At 48.3% G+C, this 19,297-nt stretch overlaps 1 protein-coding gene across 5 annotated transcripts in view; it reads left to right on the forward strand.

Moving 5' to 3' along the window:
• Positions 1-19,297, forward strand: part of DENND4A (DENN domain containing 4A) — a 261,785-nt gene that overhangs the window by 93,950 nt on the left and 148,538 nt on the right. For all 5 annotated transcript variants that reach the window (XM_063925588.1, XM_063925589.1, XM_063925590.1 and 2 more), the window contains exons 6-7: positions 13,472-13,701; positions 14,083-14,149. In XM_063925588.1, coding sequence (XP_063781658.1) covers positions 13,472-13,701; positions 14,083-14,149 — 297 coding nt within the window. The remainder of the gene's footprint in view (positions 1-13,471; positions 13,702-14,082; positions 14,150-19,297) is intronic.

Here is a 19,297-nt window from a genome sequence, read left to right on the forward strand (position 1 = left end):
CCCAGGGAGCCACGGCACACAGTTTGGGAACCTCTGCCCTAGTGTGATTAACGTTAATTGGTTGGCACACATTTGCAACTTTCACTAAATACATTGTTTTATCTACTTGTCTTATTTCTGTGTCTGCTGGGCTCCATGCATTGGATAATACTGTATCCCAACCACAGAGTTGTGTCATATGTAAACACTTAAACATCAATAAGTGATTATTGAACATCTAATTATTCCAAGGGATTTAATATGGAGTTGGTCCCCACCTTGCTGGTACAGATTGAGTATCCCTTATCCAAAATGCTTGGGACCAGAGGTATTTTGGATATCAGATTTTTCAGTATTTTGGAATAATTAGATACCATAATGAGCTATCATGGTGATGGGACCTAAATCTAAGCACAGAATGCATTTGTTACATATACACCTTATACACACAGCCTGAAGGTAATTTTAGCCAATATTTTTATAACTTTATGCATTAAACAAAGTGTGTCTACATTCACACAATTCATTTATGTTTCATATACACCTTATATACGCAGCCTGAAGGTCATTTAATACAATATTATGAATAACTTTGTGTATTAAACAAAGTTTGTGTACATTGAGCCATCAAAAAACAAGGATTTCACTATCTCGCTCAAAAAAAGTCCGTATTTCGGAATATTCTGTATTTCGGAATATTTGGATATGGGATACTCAACCTTATAAGAAATGCATTCCACTAGATGTTGGAACTTGACAGCGGGTATTCGTATACACTCAGCTACTATAGTCTTAATGAGATTGGTTACTAATACCTGGCTTTCAGTTAAGCATTCTATTTTATCCCAAAGTTTTTCAATAGCGTAGAGTTTAGGGCAACGTGCAGACTAGTCAAGTTCTTCCACATCAAACGCTGCAAACTATTGTGCATGGAAGTATTGTCATTTTTAAACAGGAAATAGCATTCCTTACATTGTTGGCACAAAGTTAGAAGCACACCATTCTATCGAGCATCATTGCTTGCTGCAGCATTACAGGTACCCTTCCCTGGAACTAAGGGGTTCAGGCCTAACTGTGAAAAGCAGCCACAAACCATATACCTCCTGCACCAAACTTTACAGTTGGCAGGAAGCAATTTCCTAGAATCCACCAAACCCCGTTTTGTACATCGGATTGCCAGATGATGAAGAGTGATGTAGCATTCTAGATAGTGCAGTGTTGTACTCCACTCCAGTCGATGTTTAGCATTGCACATCGTGATCTGAGGCTTGTGTGTGGCTGTTTGGTCACATAGAACTCAGTCCTTGAAGGTCCTGGCTAATAGTTATTGGGTATACATGGTTTTCAGAGGCAGTTTTTAACCTTGTTGCTTCTAGATCTGTTTCCCAACCTCCATCCTCAAGGCACACTAACAGTCCTTGTTTTAAGAATTGCCATGCTTGAGCACAGCTGACTTACAGATATGTATTCACAAATCTTTGCTTTCACATCTAGCCTCTCTTAGCATGCCGGGTCCCGTGAAACTCTGCTAGCGGCAGGCATCTTCTTTGCAGAAAATGTATCTTCTTCACAGGGTGATGTGACTAGGATGCAGGAGACTGTGCTGATTAATTTGATATGACACTTGTATATCTGTGTGTGATTGAGTCTCTGAATCTGTACACAAAGTGCTACAACTGTAGCAACTGCATCTTTTTTCCAATACAAGTTCTGTTCTGCTCTGTGTACAGTCTCAGTCACACTCAGATAAGTTAAGTGTCACATATGAAAGTAATCAACAGTGTATCCTGGTGCATCAGATCATGTTTTGGATGCATTTTTGGCAAAAAAAAGTCACACTAGCTGAGTTACTTGGGATCTGTCGGCTCACTCATTCCAGGCTTCTCCCACTGTGTGGCGTATTGAGGCTAGATGTATGAGGAGACATCTGAAATAAGTATCAGTTATTCTGATTTCTCTAACGTCCTAGTGGATGCTGGGGACTCCGTCAGGACCATGGGGATTAGCGGCTCCGCAGGAGACAGGGCACAAAAATAAAGCTTTAGGATCAGGTGGTGTGCACTGGCTCCTCCCCCTATGACCCTCCTCCAAGCCTCAGTTAGGTTTTTGTGCCCGTCCGAGCAGGGTGCAATCTAGGTGGCTCTCCTAAAGAGCTGCTTAGAAAAAGTTTTTAGGTTTTTTATTTTCAGTGAGTCCTGCTGGCAACAGGCTCACTGCATCGAGGGACTTAGGGGAGAGAAGTCAACTCACCTGCGTGCAGGATGGATTGGCTTCTTAGGCTACTGGACACCATTAGCTCCAGAGGGAGTCGGAACACAGGTCTCACCCTGGGGTTCGTCCCGGAGCCGCGCCGCCGACCCCCCTTGCAGATGCCGAAGATGGAAGAGGTCCAGAAGCAGGCGGCAGAAGACTCTTCAGTCTTCCTGAGGTAGCGCACAGCACTGCAGCTGTGCGCCATTGTTGTCAGCACACTTCACACAGCGGTCACGGAGGGTGCAGGGCGTTGGGGGGGCGCCCTGGGCAGCAATATATAATACCTTTTTATGGCTAAAAATACATCACATATAGCCCTTTGAGGCTATATGGATGTATTTAACCCCTGCCAGATCTCACAGATTCCGGAGAAGAGCCCGCCGAAATAGGGGGCGGGGCTTATTCTCCTCAGCACACAGCGCCATTTTCCTGCTCAGCTCCGCTGTGAGGAAGGCTCCCAGGACTCTCCCCTGCACTGCACTACAGAAACAGGGTAAAACAGAGAGGGGGGGCACTTTTTTTGGCGATATTAATATATTTAAGCTGCTATAAGGATACAACACTTATATAGGGTTGTTCCCATATATATTATAGCGCTTGGGTGTGTGCTGGCAAACTCTCCCTCTGTCTCCCCAAAGGGCTAGTGGGGTCCTGTCTTCAATAGAGCATTCCCTGTGTGTCTGCTGTGTCGGTACGTGTGTGTCGACATGTATGAGGACGATGTTGGTGTGGAGGCAGAGCAATTGCCGGTAATGGTGATGTCACCCCCTAGGGAGTCGACACCGGAATGGATGGCTTTGTTTATGGAATTACGTGATAATGTCAGCACATTACAAAAATCAGTTGACGACATGAGACGGCCGTCAAACCAGTTGGTACCTGCCCAGGCGTCTCAGACACCGTCAGGGGCTGTAAAACGACCTTTACCTCAGTCGGTCGATACAGACCCAGACACGGACACTGAATCTAGTGTCGACGGTGAAGAAACAAACGTATTTTCCAGTAGGGCCACACGTTATATGATCACGGCAATGAAGGAGACTTTGCATATCTCTGATACTACAAGTACCACAAAAAGGGGTATTATGTGGGGGGTGAAAAAACTACCTGTAGTTTTTCCTGAATCAGAGGAATTGAATGATGTATGTGATGAAGCGTGGGTTAACCCAGATAGAAAAGGGCTAATTTCTAAAAAGTTATTGGCATTATACCCTTTCCCGCCAGAGGTTAGGGCGCGCTGGGAAACACCCCCTAAGGTGGATAAGGCGCTCACACGCTTATCAAAACAAGTGGCGTTACCGTCTCCTGATACGGCCGCCCTCAAGGATCCAGCTGATAGGAGGCTGGAAACTACTCTAAAAAGTATATACACACATACTGGTGTTATACTGCGACCAGCCATCGCCTCAGCCTGGATGTGCAGTGCTGGAGTGGTCTGGTCGGATTCCCTGACTGAAAATATTGATACTCTGGATAGGGACAGTATTTTACAGACTTTAGAGCAATTAAAGGATGCTTTTCTTTATATGCGAGATGCTCAGAGGGATATTTGCACTCTGGCATCGAGAGTAAGTGCGATGTCCATATCTGCCAGAAGAAGTTTATGGACACGACAGTGGTCAGGTGATGCGGATTCCAAACGGCATATGGAAGTATTGCCGTATAAAGGGGAGGAATTATTTGGCGTCGGTCTATCGGATTTGGTGGCCACGGCAACTGCCGGGAAATCCACCTTTTTACCTCAGACCCCCTCCCAACCGCAGTCCTTTCGGTCCTATAAGAACAAGCGGGCAAAAGGACAGTCATATCTGCCCCGAGGCAGAGGAAAGGGTAAGAGAGGGCAGCAAGCAGCCCCTTCCCAGGAACAGAAGCCCTCCGCGGGTTCTGCAAAGCCCTCAGCATGACGCTGGGGCTTTACAAGCGGACTCAGGAGCGGCGGGGGGTCGACTCAAGAATTTCAGCGCACAGTGGGCTTGCTCACAGGTGGACCCCTGGATCCTGCAGGTAGTATCTCAGGGTTACAGGTTGGAATTCGAGAAGTCTCCCCCTCGCCGGTTCCTAAAGTCTGCTTTGCCAACGTCTCCCTCAGACAGGGCGACGGTATTGGAAGCCATTCACAAGCTGTTTTCTCAGCAGGTGATAGTCAAGGTACCCCTCCTACAACAGGGAAAGGGGTATTACTCCACGCTATTTGTGGTACCGAAGCCGGACGGCTCGGTAAGACCTATTCGAAATCTGAAATCTTTGAACCTGTACATACAAAAATTCAAGTTCAAGATGGAATCACTCAGAGCAGTGATAGCGAATCTGGAAGAAGGGGACTTTATGGTGTCCCTGGACATAAAAGATGCTTACCTGCATGTCCCAATTTGCCCTTCACATCAAGGGTACCTCAGGTTTGTGGTGCAAAACTGTCATTATCAGTTTCAGACGCTGCCGTTTGGATTGTCCACGGCACCTCGGGTCTTTACCAAGGTAATGGCCGAAATGATGATTCTTCTGCGAAGAAGAGGCGTATTAATTATCCCTTACTTGGACGATCTCCTGATAAGGGCAAGGTCCAGAGAACAGCTGGAGGACGGAGTAGCACTAACCCAAGTAGTGCTGCAACAACACGGGTGGATTCTGAATTTTCCAAAATCTCAGTTGACCCCGACAACACGTCTGCTGTTCCTGGGAATGATTCTGGACACGGTTCAGAAAAAGGTGTTTCTTCCGGAGGAGAAAGCCAAGGAGTTATCCGAACTTGTCAGGAACCTCCTAAAAGCAGGAAAAGTGTCTGTGCATCAATGCACAAGAGTCCTGGGAAAGATGGTGGCTTCTTACGAAGCAATCCCATTCGGCAGATTCCACGCACGAACTTTTCAGTGGGATCTGCTGGACAAATGGTCCGGATCGCATCTGCAGATGCATCAGCGGATAACCTTATCGCCACGGACAAGGGTGTCTCTTCTGTGGTGGTTGCAGAGTGCTCATCTGTTAGAAGGCCGCAGATTCGGCATACAGGACTGGGTCCTGGTGACCACGGATGCCAGTCTGAGAGGCTGGGGAGCGGTCACACAGGGAAGAAACTTCCAGGGAGTATGGTCAAGCCTGGAGATGTCTCTTCATATAAATATACTGGAGCTAAGAGCGATTTACAATGCTCTAAGCCTGGCAAAACCCCTGCTTCAGGGTCAGCCGGTGTTGATCCAGTCGGACAACATCACGGCAGTCGCCCACGTAAACAGACAGGGCGGCACAAGAAGCAGGAGAGCAATGGCAGAAGCTGCAAGGATTCTTAGCTGGGCGGAAGATCATGTGATAGCACTGTCAGCAGTGTTCATTCCGGGAGTGGACAACTGGGAAGCAGACTTCCTCAGCAGACACGATCTACACCCGGGAGAGTGGGGACTTCATCCAGAAGTCTTCCACATGATTGTGAACCGTTGGGAAAAACCAAAGGTGGATATGATGGCGTCTCGCCTCAACAAAAAAACTGGACAGGTATTGCGCCAGGTCAAGAGACCCTCAGGCAATAGCTGTAGACGCTCTGGTAACACCATGGGTGTTCCAGTCAGTGTATGTGTTTCCTCCTCTGCCTCTCATACCCAAAGTACTGAGAATTATACGGCAAAGGGGAGTAAGAACGATACTCGTGGCTCCGGATTGGCCAAGAAGAACTTGGTACCCGGAACTTCAGGAGATGCTCACGGAAAATCCGTGGCCTCTACCTCTAAGACGGGACCTGATTCAGCAGGGACCGTGTCTATTCCAAGACTTACCGCGGCTGCGTTTGACGGCGTGGCGGTTGAACGCCGAATTCTAAGGGAAAAAGGCATTCCAGAAGAGGTCATTCCTACACTGGTTAAAGCCAGGAAGGAGGTGACTGCACAACATTATCACCGCATTTGGAGAAAATATGTTGCGTGGTGTGAGGCCAGGAAGGCCCCCACGGAAGAATTTCAATTGGGTCGATTCCTACATTTCCTGCAAACAGGATTGTCTATGGGCCTCAAGTTGGGGTCCATTAAGGTTCAAATTTCGGCCCTGTCGATTTTCTTCCAGAAAGAATTGGCTTCAGTTCCTGAAGTCCAGACTTTTGTAAAAGGAGTACTACATATACAGCCCCCGGTTGTGCCCCCAGTGGCTCCGTGGGACCTTAATGTAGTTTTGGATTTTCTCAAATCCCATTGGTTTGAGCCACTCAAATCGGTGGATTTGAAATATCTTACATGGAAAGTAACCATGCTACTGGCCCTGGCTTCAGCCAGGAGAGTGTCAGAATTGGCGGCTTTATCGTATAAAAGCCCATATCTGATTTTCCATTCGGACAGGGCAGAACTGCGGACGCGTCCTCATTTTCTGCCTAAGGTGGTGTCAGCGTTTCACCTGAACCAGCCTATTGTGGTGCCTGCAGCTACTAGCGATTTGGAGGATTCCAAGTTGCTGGACGTTGTCAGGGCATTGAAAATATATATTTCAAGGACGGCTGGAGTCAGAAAATCTGACTCGCTGTTTATACTGTATGCACCCAACAAGCTAGGTGCTCCTGCTTCTAAGCAGACGATTGCTCGTTGGATTTGTAGCACAATTCAACTTGCACATTCTGTGGCAGGCCTGCCACAGCCTAAATCTGTCAAGGCCCATTCCACAAGGAAGGTGGGCTCATCCTGGGCGGCTGCCCGAGTGGTCTCGGCATTACAACTCTGCCGAGCAGCTACGTGGTCGGGGGAGAACACGTTTGTAAAATTCTACAAATTTGATACCCTGGCTAAAGAGGACCTGGAGTTCTCTCATTCGGTGCTGCAGAGTCATCCGCACTCTCCCGCCCGTTTGGGAGCTTTGGTATAATCCCCATGGTCCTGACGGAGTCCCCAGCATCCACTAGGACGTTAGAGAAAATAAGATTTTACTTACCGATAATTCTATTTCTCGTAGTCCGTAGTGGATGCTGGGCGCCCATCCCAAGTGCGGATTGTCTGCAATACTTGTACATAGTTATTGTTACAAAAAAATCGGGTTGTTCTTGTTGTGAGCCGTCTGTTCAGAGGCTCCTACGTTGTCATACTGTTAACTGGGTTCAGATCACAAGTTGTACGGTGTGATTGGTGTGGCTGGTATGAGTCTTACCCGGGATTCAAAATCCTTCCTTATTGTGTACGCTCGTCCGGGCACAGTATCCTAACTGAGGCTTGGAGGAGGGTCATAGGGGGAGGAGCCAGTGCACACCACCTGATCCTAAAGCTTTATTTTTGTGCCCTGTCTCCTGCGGAGCCGCTAATCCCCATGGTCCTGACGGAGTCCCCAGCATCCACTACGGACTACGAGAAATAGATTTATCGGTAAGTAAAATCTTATTTTAATCATTTGTGCTCAATCATGGATATCCTTAAAACCTGTGATTTGAGGACCAAGGTTGGAGAAACAGTCGTAGATGTTTCCACTTCGCAAAATAGAAATCTCACCCTACATCTGATAATCCAAGTGCCAGGGTAATACTATTGTTGCCTCATCTTGTTCTTTAAGCCGCAGCATCTCGTAAATAGCTTAGCTGTACATCCACAATCCCTAATGCTCCCATTCTGGGGTGCTGCATTTTTAGTCAGGTAGCAGCTCATTTTTGTTACATTTTTAGGGCACTTTAAGGTTATGGCTAGTTATCCCGTTTTTCTCTAACGTCCTAAGTGGATGCTGGGGACTCCGTAAGGACCATGGGGAATAGCGGCTCCGCAGGAGACTGGGCACATCTAAAGAAAGCTTTAGGACTATCTGGTGTGCACTGGCTCCTCCCCCTATGACCCTCCTCCAAGCCTCAGTTAGATCTCTGTGCCGGAACGAGAAGGGTGCACACTAGGGGCTCTCCTGAGCTTCTTAGTGAAAGTTTTAGATTAGGTTTTTTATTTTCAGTGAGACCTGCTGGCAACAGGCTCACTGCATCGAGGGACTAAGGGGAGAAGAAGCGAACTCACCTGCGTGCAGAGTGGATTGGGCTTCTTAGGCTACTGGACATTAGCTCCAGAGGGACGATCACAGGCCCAGCTTGGATGGGTCCCAGAGCCGCGCCGCCGGCCCCCTTACAGAGCCAGAAGGCAGAAGAGGTCCGGAAAATCGGCGGCAGAAGACGTCCTGTCTTCAACAAGGTAGCGCACAGCACTGCAGCTGTGCGCCATTGCTCTCAGCACACTTCACACTTCGGTCACTGAGGGTGCAGGGCGCTGGGAGGGGGCGCCCTGAGACGCAATAAAAACACCTTGGATGGCAAAAAAATGCATCACATATAGCTCCTGGGCTATATGGATGCATTTAACCCCTGCCAGAATCCATAAAAAAGCAGGAGAAAAGTCAGCGAAAAAGGGGCGGAGCCTATCTCCTCAGCACACTGGCGCCATTTTCCCTCACAGCTCCGTTGGAGGGAAGCTCCCTGTCTCTCCCCTGCAGTCACTACACTACAGAAACGGTTAAAAAAAGAGAGGGGGGCACTAATTAGGCGCAGTATTAACTATACAGCAGCTATAAGGGGAAAAACACTTATATAAGGTTATCCCTGTGTATATATATAGCGCTCTGGTGTGTGCTGGCAAACTCTCCCTCTGTCTCCCCAAAGGGCTAGTGGGGTCCTGTCCTCTATCAGAGCATTCCCTGTGTGTGTGCTGTATGTCGGTACTTTTGTGTCGACCTGTATGAGGAGAAAAATTGATGTGGAGACGGAGCAGATTGCCTGTAATAGTGATGTCACCCCCTAGGGGGTCGACACCTGAGTGGATGAACTGTTGGAAGGAATTACGTGACAGTGTCAGCTCTGTATAAAAGACAGTGGTTGACATGAGACAGCCGGCTACTCAGCTTGTGCCTGTCCAGATGTCTCATAGGCCGTCAGGGGCTCTAAAGCGCCCGTTACCTCAGATGGCAGATAGACGCCGACACGGATACTGACTCCAGTGTCGACGGTGAAAAGACGAATGTGACTTCCAGTAGGGCCACACGTTACATGATTGAGGCAATGAAAAATGTTTTACACATTTCTGATAATACGAGTACCACCAAAAAGGGGTATTATGTTCGGTGAGGAAAAACTACCTGTAGTTTTCCTGAATCTGAGAAATTTAAATGAGGTGTGTGATGATGCGTGGGTTTCCCCCGATAACAACGGATAATTTCTAAAATGTTATTGGCATTATATCCTTTCCCGCCAGAGGTTAGGGTGCGTTGGGAAACACCCCCTAGGGGGGATAAAGCGCTCACACGCTTGTAAGGGCTCTACCTTCGCCTGAGATGGCCGCCCTTAAGGATCCTGCTGATAGAAAGCAGGAGGGTATCCTAAAAGGTATTTACACACATACTGGTGTTATACTGCGACCAGCAATCGCCTCAGCCTGGATGTGCAGTGCTGGGTTGGCGTGGTCGGATTCCCTGACTGAAAATATTGATACCCTAGATAGGGACAGTATATTTTTGCCTATAGAGCATTTAAAAGATGCATTTTTATATATGCGTGATGCACAGCTGAATATTTGCCGACTGGCATCAAGTCTAAGCGCGTTGTCCATTTCTACCAGTAGAGTGTTATGGACACGTCAGTGGTCAGGTGATGCGTATTCCAAACGGCATTTGGAAGTATTGCTTTATTAAGGGAGGAGTTATTTGGGGTCGGTCTTTCAGACCTGGTGGCAACAGCTGGGAATTCCACGTTTGTACCCCAGGTCGCCTCTCAACATGAGAAGACGCCGTATTATCAGGCGCAGTCTTTTCGTGGACAAGCGGGCAAAAGGTTCCTCATTTCTGCCCCGTGACAGAGGGAGAGGAAATAGGCTGCAGAAATCAGCCAGTTCCCAGGAACAGAAACCCTCTCCCGCCTCTGCCAAGCTCTCAGTATACGCTGGGGCTTTACAAGCAGAATCAGGCACGGTGGGGGGCCCGTCTCAATGAATTTCAGCGCGCAGTGGGCTCACTCGCAAGTAGACCCCTGGATCCTTCAGGTGATATCTCAGGGGTACAAATTAGAATTCGAGACGTCTCCCCCTCGCCGTTTCCTAAAGTCGGCTTTACCGATGTCTCCTTCTGACAGGGAGACCGTTTTGGAAGCCATTCACAAGCTGTATTCCCAGCAGGTGATAATCAAGATACCCCTCCTGCAACAGGGAACGGGGTATTATTCCACACTGTTGTGGTACCGAAGCCGGACGGCTCGGTGAGACCGATTCTAAATCTAAAATCTTTGAACACTTACGTACAGAGGTTCAAATTCAATATTGAGTCACTCAGAGCAGTGATTGCGAACCTGGAAGAAGGGGACTACATGATGTCTCGGGACATCAAGGATGCTTACCTTCATGTCAAAATTTACCCTTCTCACCAAGGGTACCTCAGGTTTATGGTACAGAACTGTCACTATCAGTTCAGACGCTGCCGTATGGATGGTACACGGCACCCCGGGTCTTTACCAAGGTAATGGCCGAAATGATGATATTCCTTCGAAGGAAGTGAATTTTAGTTATCCCTTCCTTGGACAATTCCCTGATAAGCGTAAGATCCAGGGAACAGTTGGAGGTCGGTGTAGCACTATCTCAGGTAGTGTTGCGGCAGCACGATTGGATTCTCAATATTCCAAAATCGCACCTGGTTCCGACGACGTGTCTTCTGTTCCTAGGGATGATCCTGGACATAGTCCAGAAAAAGGTGTTTCTCCCGGAGGAGAAAGCCAGGGAGTTATCCGAGCTAGTCAGGAACCTCCTAAAACCGAGCCAAGTCTCAGTGCATCAATGCACAAGGGTTCTGGGTAAAATGGTGGCTTCCTACGAAGCAATCCCATTCGGCAGATTCCACGCAAGAACTTTCCAGTGGGACCTGCTGGACAAATGGTCCGGATCGCATCTTCAGATGCATCAGCGGATAACCCTGTCACCAAGGACAAGGGTGTCCCTCCTGTGGTGGTTGCAGAGTGCTCATCTTCTAGAGGGCCGCAGATTAGGCATTCAGGACTGGGTCCTGGTGACCACGGATGCCAGCCTGCGAGGCTGGGGAGCAGTCACACAGGGAAGGAATATCCAGGGCTTATGGTCAAGCCTGGAGACATCACTTCACATAAATATCCTGAAGCTAAGGGACATTTACAATGCTCTAAGCTTAGCAAGACCTCTGCTTCAAGGTCAGCCGGTGTTGATCCAGTCGGACAACATCACGGCAGTCACCCACGTAAACAGGGTGGCACAAGAAGCAGGAGGGCAATGGCAGAAGCTGCAAGGATTCTTCGCTGGGCGGAAAATCATGTGATAGCACTGTCAGCAGTATTCATTCCGGGAGTGGACAACTGGGAAGCAGACTTCCTCAGCACGACCTCCACCCGGGAGAGTGGGGACTTCACCCAGAAGTCTTCCACATGATTAAAAACTCGACAGGTATTGCGCCAGGTCCAGGGACCCTCAGGCAATAAGCTGTAGACGCTCTGGTAACACCGTGGGTGTACCAGTCAGGGTAGGTGTTCCCTCCTCTGCCTCTCATACACAAGGTACTGAGATTGATAAGATGGAGAGGAGTAAGCACTATATTCGTGGTTCCGGATTGGCCAAGAAGGACTTGGTAACCGGAACTTCAAGAGATGCTCACGGAGGATCCGTGGCCTCAACCTCTAAGAAGGGACCTGCTCCAGCAAGGACCCTGTCTGTTCCAAGACTTACCGCGGCTGCGTTTGACGGCATGGCGGTTGAACGCCGGATCCTGAAGGAAAAAAGGCATTCCGGATGAAGTCATCCCTATCCTGATCAAAGCCAGGAAGGATGTAACCGCAAAAACATTATCACCGCAATTGGCGAAAGTATGTTGCGTGGTGCGAGGCCAGTAAGGCCCGACGGAGGAAATTCAACTGGGTCGATTCCTACATTTCCTGCAAACAGGAGTGTCTATGGGCCTGAAATTGGGGTCCATTAAGGTTCAAATTTCGGCCCTGTCAATTTTCTTCCGAAAAAGAACTAGCTTCAGTTCCTGAAGTTCAGACGTTTGTAAAAGGGGTACTGCATATACAGCCTCCTTTGTGCCTCCAGTGGCACCTTGGGATCTCAATGTAGTTTTTGGGTTCCTAAAGTCACATTGGTTTGAACCACTTGAATCTGTGGAGTTAAAATATCTCACATGGAAAGTGGTCCTGTTGTTGGCCCTGGCCTCGGCCAGGCGCGTGTCAGAATTGGCGGGCTTTATCCTGTAAAAGCCCTTATCTGATCTTCCATTCAGACAGGGCGGAATTGAGGACTCGTACTCATTTTCTCCCTAAGGTGGTTTCAGTGTTTCATCTGAACCAACCTATTGTGGTACCTGCGGCTACTAGTGACTTGGAGGACTCCAAGTTGTTGGACGTAGTCAGGGCCTTGAAAATATATGTTTCCAGGACGGCAGGAAATCTGACTCGCTGTTTATCCTGTATGCACCCAACAAGCTGGGTGCTCCTGCTTCTAAGCAGACTATTGCTCGTTGGATTTGTAGTACAATTCAGCTTGCACATTCTGTGGCAGGCCTGCCACAGCCAAAATCTGTAAAAGCCCATTCCACAAGGAAGGTGGGCTCATCTTGGGCGGCTGCCCGAGGGGTCTCGGCGTTACAACTTTGCCGAGCAGCTACTTGGTCAGGGGCAAACTCGTTTGCTTAATTCTACAAATTTGATACCCTGGCTGAGGAGGACCTGGAGTTCTCTCATTCGGTGCTGCAGAGTCATCCGCACTCTCCCGCCCGTTTGGGAGCTTTGGTATAATCCCCATGGTCCTTACGGAGTTCCCAGCATCCACTAGGACGTCAGAGAAAATAAGAATTTACTTACCGATAAATCTATTTCTCGTAGTCCGTAGTGGATGCTGGGCGCCCATCCCAAGTGCGGATTGTCTGCAATACTTGTACATAGTTATTGTTACAAAAATCGGGTTATTATTGTTGTGAGCCATCTTTCCAGAGGCTCCTCTGTTATCATGCTGTTAACTGGGTTCAGATCACAGGTTATACGGTGTGATTGGTGTGGCTGGTATGAGTCTTACCCGGGATTCAAAATCCTTCCTTATTGTGTACGCTCGTCCGGGCACAGTATCCTAACTGAGGCTTGGAGGAGGGTCATAGGGGGAGGAGCCAGTGCACACCAGGTAGTCCTAAAGCTTTACTTTTGTGCCCAGTCTCCTGCGGAGCCGCTATTCCCCATGGTCCTTACGGAGTTCCCAGCATCCACTACGGACTACGAGAAATAGAATTATCGGTAAGTAAATTCTTATTTTTATTCTTTTAGGTTTATGGAGCAGCAATACAGTTTTATGAGCCATATGCACCAGAGCAGCTGACTGAAAAACAGAGAGCGCAGTTAGGATTAGTAACAAACATGGATCCCTCTAAAAGTATTCATGTTAGCAAATGTATCTGCCTCCTCTCTCACTGGCCTTTCTTTGACGCTTTCAAGAAATTTCTCACTTTCCTCTACCGTTATTCCATCTCCGGACCTCATGTGCTCCCAATAGAGAAGTAAGTTATCTGTGTGTGAGGCTTTAATAATTCATTGACATTGTCTTGTTCTGACTGTTCGCTTGAATACACGCTGTTCATACAAACACATCTGAGAAGCCCAGCTTCCAGTGTCCTATTATTACTTACTGCAGGCACATTGCATATTATCTCTTCTGTCTTTTTAGAGTGGTCCTTTATATATTTTGTTTCCGAATTCTGGAAGACTGGCGGCTGTCATTAGTTATTTCCATTAGATCAACAATAGATACATTTTCTTTATTTTGTTTCTCCCTTTTTACCTACCGATAGTTATTTTCTGTATAAAGTTTATATTTTTGATGCTGGTGAATGTTCTTCTAACTAGTAGTTTTTATTTCACTCTTTTCTTTCCTCAACCAGACATGTTTCCCACTTCATGCACAAAGTTCCATTCCCATCTCCGCAGAGGCCACGTATTTTAGTACAGGTAAATCTTCCCTAATGCCGTCACATGGTCTTATAAACACCTCCATCTGTTTTGTACTTTTTATATTATCGCTATTTACTTTTTGACATTTAAAATATGTATATAGAGAGATGATGTTAAGTGTGTGTGTGTGTTCATGAAGTGTGAATTTGTTAAGAGTAAAGAACTGCCAAGCGCCAGAACGTTGAAAATTGAAATGTTCACCTAGGAACATGAAGTTAAAACACTTTATTGAGGATTATGCTGTTTCTCCGGCAGGGTTCACAGGTTATCCACAGGATAACATTGGGATATGATGAAGCGACAGCGGATTTGCACCAATCGGTCAAAGCTTTTCGGCCTCCCAGCATGCAACGGGCCCGTCCATATATCGCCGCCTCCTGGCTCAGACAAATCAGTTTCTTTTGTTTGGTGCGGCAGGAGCCGGACCATGGTCAATGGGCTGCTGGTTTTTAGCAGCCAAAAGCTTTCTTATTTTATTTTTAGTCTTACTAATTTTTTGAGTGATCTTTCTAAAAAGCGTCTTATATGTACCTTAGAAAGAGTCGCTCCAACAACTCTTTGCTGGGCCGCGACAACGCTTACCCACGAGTATCATACTTTTTCGGCAGGCGTCTGTTGGATATACTAGCAAGTCCAACAGACGTTACTAGGCTGTGCCCGGTGCATGGGGAGAAGGTAAGGCATCGGCGTACCAAACAGTCGCTGATGCGGCTGCCACCTCGGGTGCACCAGTGCTAGCGCTTCGGGACCATAGGCTCCAGGAGTAGTATGAGGCCGCAATCTCTAGGGTTGATGTCAGCAGTGGGGCGGTAGACGCTCTCCTGGTCGCCCCTTCCCCCGGTTCGTGACCAGTTTCTTCCGAGTCTCCCGCCATGAACTGTTTTCCCGCTTCCGTCTGAGACGCTGTGTACTAAGGGGACCCAGTCGCAGCATATGCGGCTGTGTGACTGGTGCGTCAGTGTTCACTATAGGTTCACGGAACGGCGGTGTACACTAATAGCGTCTGGATCCACTCAGCGTTCGCAGACGTATTGATCGATCCTGGAAGCGGGGTGAGTCTCCCTGTATCCCACTCTACTGAGTATGGGTTATACAGCACTAAGTCTCTATCTACCTTTTGAGTATGAATAGTTGGATAAGTGCATATTGCATATGTCTGATAATATTACTGTGGTTTCTTTCGCTATGCGTCTGAATACGGTTAAAACTTTTATAAAGCAATGCAGTAATATGTTTCTCCTACATACTTGAAATGTATCTAGTTGATTATGGGGCTAATTCAGGTCTGATTGCAAATCGCGATCCGGCTGGAATTTTTGCGGGGGTGCCGCGGGCGCATGCGCAGCGGGCCCTACTGCGTATGCATCTGCATTTTCTCTGACGTCCTAGTGGATGCTGGGAACTCCGTAAGGACCATGGGGAATAGCGGCTCCGCAGGAGACTGGGCACAACTAAAGAAAGCTTTAGGTCACCTGGTGTGCACTGGCTCCTCCCACTATGACCCTCCTCCAAGCCTCAGTTAGATTTTGTGCCCGGCCGAGGTTGGATGCACACTAGGGGCTCTCCTGAGCTTCTAGAAAGAAAGTATAGAATTAGGTTTTTTATTTTCAGTGAGACCTGCTGGCAACAGGCTCACTGCAGCGAGGGACTAAGGGGAGAAGAAGCGAACCTGCCTGCTTGCAGCCAGCTTGGGCTTCTTAGGCTACTGGACACCATTAGCTCCAGAGGGATCGACCGCAGGCCCAGCCTTGGTGTTCGGTCCCGGAGCCGCGCCGCCGTCCCCCTTACAGAGCCAGAAGCAAGAAGAGGTCCGGAAAATCGGCGGCAGAAGACATCAGTCTTCACCAAGGTAGCGCACAGCACTGCAGCTGTGCGCCATTGCTCCTCATACACACTTCACACTCCGGTCACTGAGGGTGCAGGGCGCTTGGGGGGGGCGCCCTGAGCAGCAATAAAAACACCTTGGCTGGCAAAAATACCACAATATATAGCCCCAGAGGCTATATATGTGGTAAATACCCCTGCCAGAATCCAGAAAAAAGCGGGAGAAAAGTCCGCGAAAAAGGGGCGGAGCTATCTCCCTCAGACACACTGGCGCCATTTTCTCTTCACAGTGCAGCTGGAAGAAAGCTCCCCAGGCTCTCCCCTGTAGTTTTCAGGCTCAAAGGGTTAAAAAGAGAGGGGGGGCACTAAATTTAGGCGCAATATTATATATACAAGCAGCTATTGGGGAAATTTCACTCAGTTATAGTGTTAATCCCCACATTATATAGCGCTCTGGTGTGTGCTGGCATACTCTCTCTCTGTCTCCCCAAAGGGCTTTGTGGGGTCCTGTCCTCAGTCAGAGCATTCCCTGTGTGTGTGCAGTGTGTCGGTACGGCTGTGTCGACATGTTTAATGAGGAGGCTTATATGGTGACGGAGCAGATGCCGAAAAATGTGGAGTGGATGGTTAGGTGAAAGGTATTAACCGACAGTGTCAACTCCTTACATAAAAGGGTGGATGACGTAACAGCTGTGGGACAGCCGGCTTCTCAGTCCGCGCCTGCCCAGGCGTCTCAAAGGCCATCAGGTGCTCAAAAACGCCCGCTCACTCAGATGGCAGACACGGATGTCGACACGGAATCTGACTCCAGTGTCGACAAGGTTGAGACATATACACAATCCACTAGGAACATCCGTGACTTGATCGCGGCAATAAAAAAAAAAAAAAGTGTTACACATTTCTGACATTAACCCTCTAAAAAAGGGGTTTTTATGTTGGGGAGAAAAAGCAGGCAGTGTTTTGTTCCCCCATCAGATGGATGAATGAATGAAGTGTGTGAAAAGCGTGGGTTCCCCCCGATAAGAAACTGGTAATTTCTAAAAAGTTACTGATGGCGTACCCTTTCCCGCCAGAGGATAAGTTACGCTGGGAGATATCCCCTAGGGTGGATAAGGCGCTCACACGGTTGTCAAAAAAGGTGGCACTGCCGTTTTAGGAACGGCCACTTTGAAGGTACCTGTTGATAAAAAGCAGGAGGCTATCCTGAAGTCTGTATTTACACACTCAGGTACTAGACTGAAACCTGCAGATCGTGCTGCTGCAGCGTGGTCGGTGACCCTGTCAAACATAAGAACATATTAAAGACGTTGTCTTATATATGAGGGATGCACAGAGGGATATTTTGCCGGCTGGCATCCAAAATGAATGTAATGTCCATTCTGTCAGGAGGGTATTAGAGACCTGTCACTGGACAGGTGATGCTGACTTTAAAAGGCGCATAGAGATTCTGCCTTATAAGGGTGAGGAATTATTTGGGGATGGTCTCTGGGACCTCGTATCCACAGCAACAGCTGGGAAGAAATATTTTTACCTCAGGTTTCCTCACAGACTAAGAAAGCACTGTATTATCAGGTACAGTCCTTTCGGCTTCAGAAAAGCAAGCAGGTCAAAGGCGCTTCCTTTCTGTACAGAGACATGGGAAGAGGGAAAAAGCTGCACCAGTCAGCCTGTTCCCAGAATCAAAATTCTTCTCTCGCTTCCTCTGAGTCCACAGCATGACGCGGGGGCTCCACAGGTGTAGCCAGGTACGGTGGGGGGCCGTCTCAAAAATTTCAGCGATCAGTGGGCTCGCTCACAGGTGGATCCCTGTTTCATTCAAGTAGTATTTTAGGGGTACAAGCTGGAATTCGAGATGTCTCCCCCCCGCCGTTTCCTCAAATATGCCTTGCCGACAACTCCCTCAGGCAGGGAGGCTGCGCTAGAGGCAATTAATAAGCTGTATTCCCAGCAGGTAATACTCAAGGTGCCCCTACTTCAACAAGGACGGGGTTACTATTCCACACGGTTTGGGGTACCGAAACCGCATGGTTCGGTGTGACCCATTTTATATTTAAAATCCTTGAACACATACATAAAAAAATTCAAGTTCAAGATGGAATCGCTCAGGGCGGTTATTGCAAGCCTGGACGAGGGGGATTACATGGGATCCCGGGACATCAAGGATGCTTACCTGCATGTCCCCATTTACCATCCTCGCCAGGAGTACCTCAGATTTGTGGTACAGGATTACCAAGTCCAGACACTGCCGTTTGGACTGTACATGGCACCGAGGGTGTTTACCAAGGTAATGGCCGAAATGATGATACTCCTTCGAAAAAAGGGAGTTTTAATTATCCCGTACTTTGACAATCTCCTTATAAGGGCAAGGTCCAAGGAGCAGTTGCTAGTCGGGGTAGCACTATTTTGGAAAGTGCTACAACAGCACGGTTGGATTCTAAACAGTCCAAAGTCACAGCTGGTTCCTACGACACGTCTACTGTTCCTGGGGATGGTTCTGGACACAGAACAGAAATAAGTGTTTCTCCCGGAGGAGAAAGCCAAGGAGCTGTCATCTCTAGTCAGAGACCTCCTGAAGCCAAAACAGGTATCGGTGCATCATTGCACGCGAGTCCTGGGAAAAATGGTAGCTTCCTACGAAGCAATCCCATTCGGTAGGTTCCATGCAAGAACTTTTCAGTGGGACCTGTTGGACAAGTGGTCCGGATCACATCTTCAGATGCATCGGCTGATAACCCTGTCTTCAAGGACCAGGGTATCTCTACTGTGGTGGCTGCAGAGTGCCCATCTTCAAGAGGGCCGCAGGTTCGGCATACAGGACTAGGTCCTAGTGACCATGGAGGCCAGCCTTTGAGGCTGGGTGGCAGTCACACAGGGAAGAAACTTCCAGGGACTTTGGTCAAGTCCGGTGACTTCCCTACACATTAATATTCTGGAACTGAGGGCCATTTACAATGCCCTGAGTCAGGCAAGGCCTCTGCTTCAAAACCAGCCGGTACTGATCCAATCAGACAACATCACGGCAGTCGCCCATGTAAACCAACGGGGCGGCACAAGAAGCAGGATGGCGATGGCAGAAGCCACAAGGATTCTCCGATGGGCGGAAAATCATGTGTTAACACTATCAGCAGTGTTCATTCCCGGAGTGGACGACTGGGAAGAAGATCTTCTCAGCAGACACGACCTCCACCCGGGAGAGTGGGGATTTCATCCAGAAGTCTTCCAAAGGATTGTACACCATTGGGAAAGGCCACAGGTGGACATGATGGCGTCCCGCCTCAACAAAAAGCTATAAAAGATATTGCGCCAGGTCAAGGGACCCTC

The sequence above is a fragment of the Pseudophryne corroboree genome, chromosome 6, assembly GCF_028390025.1.
Source record: "Pseudophryne corroboree isolate aPseCor3 chromosome 6, aPseCor3.hap2, whole genome shotgun sequence".
Classification (NCBI taxonomy): domain Eukaryota; kingdom Metazoa; phylum Chordata; class Amphibia; order Anura; family Myobatrachidae; genus Pseudophryne; species Pseudophryne corroboree.